This window comes from Psammomys obesus, unplaced genomic scaffold, assembly GCF_907164565.1.
Source record: "Psammomys obesus unplaced genomic scaffold, mPsaObe1.curated_primary_1811, whole genome shotgun sequence".
Taxonomy (NCBI): domain Eukaryota; kingdom Metazoa; phylum Chordata; class Mammalia; order Rodentia; family Muridae; genus Psammomys; species Psammomys obesus.
The window spans coordinates 27,946,177-27,954,013 of NW_026596046.1; the positions used below are offsets into that span (position 1 = coordinate 27,946,177).

Genomic DNA, 7,837 nt, shown 5'->3' on the forward strand with positions numbered 1-7,837 from the left:
ACAATGAATAAAACATAATTCTTCAAAACTATCCAAGATTCTATAACAGACCGTGGCTCAAAAACAGTATCATGACTAAACAACTGTTCCACACAAAAGACAAAATGATTCTAATTAAACTGTTAGAAAATGGTTTCTCTCAAAATGTTAATGAACTTATAAAATTCTGTCTTCCTACACCTTACTCTCAGATAAACTTAGATGCTAAGTAAAAACTACAGTCTTTCATGAATACAAATACATAGACTCTTGAGTCTTTCTATTTATGACTTTTATAGACTTTTAGAAACCTGATTTGTTTATGAACATTACCTAAAAACATTCACCACAATACACTTACTGTCTTAAGGCTGAAATATTAAATCCCTACTAAAACAACAGTAAAGCAAAACTACAGTGCTAGCCTGGTAAGTAAGAGTATTACTTTTTTCCTAGTTTTGAGACATGCTGCCAAGGCTGGTCTCAAACTTGCTATGTAACTAAGGATGACGCTGAACTTCTGATTCTCCTGCTTCCTATTCCCAAGTACTAAGATTATAGACTTGTGCCATCAAACTTGGGTGTATGTGTTATAGGAATCCAAGTACCAATTGGTGCCTATATGTAGATATTTAATGTATGTGTGTGTGTTTATATATGTACAAATATACATATATACAAACATACTTGTATCCTAAGACAGCAATCTAGTAGAAAACATTAAGGAAAAACATTCTGTTCATAATCAAGTGTTTTATAATAAAGATAAAATTTTGGCTAAATCAATATAATTTTTAAATTAAGTAAAAATGAGGGAAAAACACATTATCAATAAAATATTCAAATACAACATAACTACTTTCCTATTAGAATGTTTGAAGACTTAAATATCAAATTTTCCCTACTTACCAGCTGTGCCTTAGCTTGCTCTAACTCAAGCTCCAGCTTTTTTTGCTGAAGTTCTAACAACTGTTTTTGTTTTGCCAGTAACTGTTGCCTTATCAGTTGTTCTTGAGTAAGATTCTTTTGTATATCAGGTACAATCGGAGGAGTGGAGATACTGGGGGAACTGACCACTGTGCCAGGTGTCGAAGGCTCGTCAGGCTGCAAGAAAAAAATACTTTTTAAGCAACATCTAAAACTGCCAAAAGTCAAAAAATTATCAACTTTACCTTCCTATTATCCATAGTCACAAATATCCAATCACAACTGAAAGTACACAAAAAAATACTCAGGAATTTAAAATGCCAAATGTTACATCATAAAACATGGTGACTATATACATTTATTATTTTTCAAATTAAACTGATTTTAGATTTGTTTTCTAAAAAGTTTACAGGAGTCAACACTTGATAGTCAAATTGTACTAGCATTCATTTATATACACCATTCATATAGACTTACCGATTTATTTAAAAATTTGGGATTCACATGGATGCTAGATGTATTCACATTAGGGGGCAGAGGTTTAATAGGCCAAGCGGGATCTAATGAATTGACTCTGACATCCAAGGCATAAAGTTTCTTCAAAGGGAATATTTCATCCCATGTGGAACGCAATTTAAATAAACTTTTTCTAGTATTTTCATCCACCTAGAACAACAGAACAATTCTCTGGCTTGTTAAGTTACTATAAAATGTTAATATATATTAAGTATAAAGCTACTTGCCAACTCACATATTATCCATTTGTACATATATATCACAAAAAAACTTATTAAAGGCACATTTATTTGGTCATTAAAGTTAATAAAATTAGCCCTCAAAAACAAACAAAAATCAGAAAAGTAGTTCTCTAATAGACTTCAAGCAAGCAGTCAGATTTTTATCTTTTTAAAAGCACAAAAGTCTCCATATTTTAGAGCTTGATATAATATTCCAAATAGACTCACTGGATAAAAACATAAAAAGCCAGAAATTAGTTTACCTGATAGTAATTTTTTTTGTAAGTTACTTGCTGGTAGCACACAATTAAAAAGATTATCTTACCACCCTAACACAAAATACTATGACTATGTTCTATGTACTACTGACTTTGGGTTCATAATCTTAATTCACAAGATCCTAGCCAAGAATGGGCATTATATAACTTGCCTGCAGAAACTAATGGATATGATTTTCAGGAAAGACAAGTAAGTTTTAACTTTAGCCTTTTACCTATATTCACATCTTTAAGAGAATGTATTTACAAGCTTATTTTTAATTAACTGTAATAAAATTAAAGTTAGATTCAATGTGATACCAAACCCCTACATAACTGGAACATACTGAAATTGAAATCAGCAAAGTATCTAAAATTATTCATATTACTGACTTTACTTTTTAACATCTGTAATGTAACTTGGCAAACTGTTCTCCTATATACTATTTCTTTTCTATCCACTTAAACAACCCTACTCCCCAATTCTACCAGACAGTTGGTATATCCTATAACAAGTGTTTTCTAACAAAATAGAACATAACTACAAGTTATTGTTAGAAAAGAATCTTTAAATCTAAATATCTTCAAGGGTCTGTCTGCTCAGCATTAATTGCCTCAGAAAATTGCTCCTGTTAACCAAACTACCAGTTACAATGTCACAAAAGAATGCACAATTTCTAGCTATAAACACTAACAAGCATTTCTCCTAAGCACTAAAGAGGAATTAGTAGTATTTCCAGAATAACCTAAAGCAATTAACTCGTCCACCATTCACACATCCCTGTAACATCTACGCTTTAACACGGTAAAAATGTCTAAAGGACATTTTGGGGAAGAGAGTTAATGGGAACCATGGACTGAAGCACACTGGAGGATTATGCCTTCCGCTCCCCAAAACTAGATATTTAAACTACAAAACAAAGTAGTTTGGACGCTCTAACTTTTTGTCCATATTCTACAATTTCATGTAACCAAATCTCACATTTCAAAAATACACAATTATAAAAGTTAAAATATATTCAAATCTTGCATGGATTAAACAGCATCCATTTTTAAGGATATAAGATAAAAAACTAGCCTTTTCACTTTCCTTGGAAAGGCACTTTACACTAAGTGTCCAAAAGAATGAAATGTTCCACCGCCCAAGAAAACCCAACACAAGACAAGTATTTATTTAATCTGGAACACATTAAAAAAAATTCAAATGTTTCTATATATACCTTTTCAAACACACAAATAAATGTTGCAACTAGATTTTTAGTAAAGGCAGTGAGATACTCTCTTCCAACGTTTTTCACGATAGAATCCATAAGGTACATAACAGGAAGCTTCTCTGAGGAAGGAGCCTGAAGTATAAAAAAGAAACTGAGAAGTTTAGTATAGTGAATTGCGACCAAAGAATTACTTTTAAAAGTGTTTTTAAACCTACAATACAGACCTCTAGTTTTGTTGGTACAAAATACTTTTGATTATGTTAACTTTATGAGCCTTAAGTGTTCAAGTACTTGTTTCTTACAATGTTTTACTTGTGCATAAAGCAAGTTCAGAATTATCAAGAGGAAAAAGAATCTCTAGTATTTAATACTTTAACTCAGGTGCATGTGGTAAAAAGGCCTGTATTCAAAGTGACGTAAAAGAAGAGGAAAAAATACTTTCTGTAATCGAAGTGTCAGCTTCAGGATCTGTGTTTATCTTATGCCTTGACTCAATAAAATACAGGTAGATGGCCTGGTTTCACTGGATTTTATATGTTAAAGTCTATGAAACTTTGTTACCTATAAAATCATTAAGGTTATTTTTCTATAATCCAAATGAATAATGAAATTAAACACACTTCACATATGAAGTCAATGGCAAGACGCTTAAAACTTGCACAGGAACATGCAGAAGTGCAAACTTGTTACTGATACAAGAAAAACTGGATAGAGGAGCCGCTGAGTCATGTAAGTCAGGTTCAACTTGACTGGAAACCTGGATGTCCTGAAGATTTTCTTCACAGCATGGACTGTCGTCGAAATATTTCTCCTCTACATGCACAAACCAGGGATTCTAAATTTGTGCTGAGCCAGTGTGGTGATGCTGATAAAGGTACCAGCCCTTCCAAGGTAAAGTTGCCCCAGTTGAACTGCAAAGCCTACCCACCCCTGGCTCTTAGGAGGCACAAGCTTCCAGAAAGCATCGGCAGGCTCACAGACTTGAGGAGCACTACCACATGCCACACATAGGCTGTTAATTGACTCCACAGGAGCACCCAAGGAGTAAAGCAAACAGAGAGGTGAATCCCCATTACCCACCCCATGTGTACAGAAATCTAACTCAACACTTAGCCATAGCTACCTGTAGCTAGGGCAGGCTCACACTTCTGGGGTATGCAATGCCATGCTTCACAAAACCAATTGCCCTGACAAGTGTGTGGAAATGCTCTTGCTTCTGATATCACCTTTATAACCAAAGATGACTAAAGAATTGCTTGAGTAGTTCTGTATAAAAAAAAAAACGTATGTGCTAATAAAAGGTTTCACAAAGCCACCGTGCGTGGGCCAACTATTAAGTACCAACATGTGAAATGCTTTATTGCTGTGTCTTCACCTTATCACGTCTTGTTTTATACCATTTAAATAATTATTGTACTTAGGAAGATAAATAGGCTCTTTTAACACCACAATCTGTTCAACAGGCTAGTGTTTTATTGTACAAGTGAAGTCCTTCTATGTTCTTTTTCACTACTGTTACCTTATGGGAAGACTGAAATTAGGTGTGAGTCCACTAGTTTAGTATAGCTGAGATGCTAGAGAATAAGGACACAAACATACACTTCCAGAAACATAAAACCAAGCCAGCTGCTACCAAATGACGACAAACCCTCCCCTCACCCCCAACCCAGATTAAGATTCTTTTCTCAGAGTGACCTTTACATCTTCTACTTAGTCTGGCTTTACAAAAATATCCAGGAAGCATGTGCCCAAAAACTTTTGAGCAAATAGCCCAACTACTTTTACCACCTTGTGTAGTAACAAAATACACAAATACAAGTTTTATGTGGCCAATATAGTCTGCATAGTTTTCAGTTCTCCAAGGTCTTGCAGATTAAAAAAAAAAAAAAAAAACCAAAACACAAAAACAAATACAAAAAAAAAAAAAAAAAACCAGCAAGAAGCTGTCTCCTCTGAACAGCAACCTGAGCTGCTAAATTAGGTGCTGTGAATACCAATACCCAAAATATAGTTTGAAAACTTCTGTTCTTATAAATCCAAGTGCTGTTCTTTTTAAAAAGGTAATGTTAAGCCTTCAACAAGGCAAAAAAACATTTTCTCTGCCAGCATGTGGTTATCAATAAAAAGTTGAGTTGAGGAGCACTTCCTTCTTAAACCTTGTACTTTAAAAAACAGCTGTTTCACAGGCATTCAACAGGAAAACGTGAATGAAGACTTGTTTTAGCTGTCAAAATGAACATGGTAATTTGTTGAGCCCTTAAAAAATAAAAACCTTTTCCCCCTCTTTAAATTAAGGTATGAAAGGACCACGTGAGACCGTGTATCTTGTGAACTGATTTACCCAAAAGAGTGGATGGACCTAAAGAAGAATGAACCCAAGTCACTTAAAGACTTTTGTTTAAAACACACAACCACATAAGTAAAAATTCTTGGAAACAGATTCTACACCTTACAAAGGTAAATAAAAAAGACAAATACATATTTTATATGTTTTATTCACAAATTTTATAATACCAGTCACACATTTCAAAACCATTTATTAGAGTCAGACCACTCAGTTGTACACTAGACAGACACCGTCTCTAAACAATATATTGGTGGTTGTTGTTAAAGTGGCCTTTTTAAAGGGGTTCACTCTGCTAAAAGGAGGCTCATCCTGATAATTGCAATCACTAACAACTAGAAAAAAAAAAAAAAACTAAACCTTAAGTACAAGCTTGAAAAGTAACTTAAAACGTATTAACTGGGAAGCGGTTAAGACTCATTATAACTAAGTTTAACAGTAACTTTACTTAAATGACATATCGCTCCCACATGAATCCACAGAAGAGGAAGACCAGAGGGAAATAGAACGTAGCGAAGGACCACTTCGGTCAAGGGGTGAAGAAAAGCAAGCCTTCACTATCAGGGAAGGGAGAAAAAGAGAATAGGAAAAGGAGGGACTGAAATTTTCAAAGAAACTCCAAGTATTTGTTACCCACTGGGCCAATTCTCCACCTACAGGTTGGATAAGATCTTGCCCCTCACACCCAAACCCCACCCTCGACCCAATTTCCCTACCATTGGGGCAAAACCAGACCCTCCGAGAGGAGAATAAAAGTTTGATCTAACAGCCCCCACCCCAAAATGGGGCTGACGGGTGTGAGCAGCTGCCTGGCTGGCAGGGAATGGATTCTCCTCTCTTCCCTTTCGCATCATGTGCTTTGCAGGCGCCATGTTGAGCTAACAGGCCGCTGCTCCACTCGGGGCCAATTCCCTATACCCAACCCACCGACAGCTCGCTCCCAGGTCCCCCTTCACCTCCTTCCAACCCACAGAGCACAATACCCCAAAAGGACACTGAGGGAAAGCCCCTCCCCACCTTCCCAGGGGCTTTAAGATGGTTTGTTTTTAACTCTTACTCTCCCAAACCACAAACTGCCTCTAAGTCTTCCCCCATCTGAAAGGGCTGTCCCCGAAGCGTGCGAGCGTGGGGACGTACTCAGAGGTGGCCTAAATAGGGAGTTGGTGAGCGGAAACGGGGCTCCACCCTGCATCCTCCCGCTCCCTCCCCGAAAGAGGCCCACGCTCCCAGCCAGGGCCAAAGACCAAGCCCGAGTCGGGGGTGGGGGTTGGAGAGGAGGAACTCCGTCCCCCTTAGGATGGAAGCGAGACCTGGGATGAGGCTGACACTAAAACCAAGGAGTATTAGAAGAATAGGAGGCTGCGGGGTGTATAAAAACCTTGGCGGTTTGGGCCTCGATGAGAGAGACGATCTCCTTGGCGAAGGGCAGGTTCTCCTCGGCTAGAATGGTCAGCATATTGATGTGCGGTTTGCTATTGAAGGTCAGGTCTTCCAGCGACGACTGATAATCCCGACAGGCGTCCTCCCGGGCCCCCGCAGCCCCGGCCTCGGCCGGCGTCGGCTCTGACATTGCGCCGCGGCCCCCCTCCGAGGTCCGCCGCCGCCGAGGCTGAAGCCGCTCGACACCCCGCCTCCCTTCCGACGCCTCGGCCTCGCTCCCCGGGTCTCCGGCGGCTGCGGCTTCACCACATGCTGACCGCGGAGGGGGGATGGGGGACGACCCAGGGGGAACCTCGGGGGAGAAACAACGCAGCCTCACGGGGAATCTCCGTCCACTTCCAGCCGCCGCCGGGGCTTCTTTCTCCACAGACACAAAATGGCGGCGGCAGTGGCGGCTCCAGCTCCGAAAATGTCTGTATTCCCAACCGCTGCGTCGTGCGAAATGAACTAGGGGAGGGGAAATGTGCGGTAAAGGGGCGGGGCCGTTGGAAACACCGGGCGGGATTGGCTGGCCCGCGCGTGTCACAGGCCCCGCCCCCGGCCCTTCCGCAAGACGTCCAAGCGCCGCCTTCTTCCCCGGCCGGGGACTCGGCTTTCGCAACACCTCCCGCTCGGAGGCGCGGTGCAAAGGACGGCCGGCTCTCATTGGCCAATTCGTAAGGGACTGTTCGGTCATTTGTTGCCATAACAACCCACCCAGGGAAGCCAATAGAGGAAGGCGGCTCCCGAGGACCGGCCCAACCCGTTTACGAAAGCTGCACCAGGCCCCTTTCGTCCCGCCTCTGCTTCTCCTCCAGCCGTCGGGCGGCTCCGTCAATCATCCTTCCTCCCGCCTGCCTCGGGGTGCAGGAGGGGGTTGGCGTGAGCTGGAGGAGCGAAGGCCTCCGCTTGAGGCCGGTCCCCCCCCCCCCCCGCCCCGCCCCGCCCGGTCTCAGGTGC

At 40.5% G+C, this 7,837-nt stretch overlaps 1 protein-coding gene across 2 annotated transcripts in view; it reads right to left on the reverse strand.

Annotated features, from left to right (window-relative positions):
- Pcf11 (PCF11 cleavage and polyadenylation factor subunit) overlaps positions 1-7,318 on the reverse strand; it is a 25,568-nt gene extending 18,250 nt beyond the window's left edge. For both annotated transcript variants that reach the window (XM_055623068.1, XM_055623067.1), the window contains exons 1-4: positions 6,837-7,318; positions 3,121-3,246; positions 1,384-1,572; positions 889-1,083 (exon numbers count right to left, since the gene is read on the reverse strand). In XM_055623068.1, coding sequence (XP_055479043.1) covers positions 889-1,083; positions 1,384-1,572; positions 3,121-3,246; positions 6,837-7,028 — 702 coding nt within the window. In that variant the 5' untranslated portion in view covers positions 7,029-7,318. The remainder of the gene's footprint in view (positions 1-888; positions 1,084-1,383; positions 1,573-3,120; positions 3,247-6,836) is intronic.
- Positions 7,319-7,837: the final 519 nt, after the last annotated feature.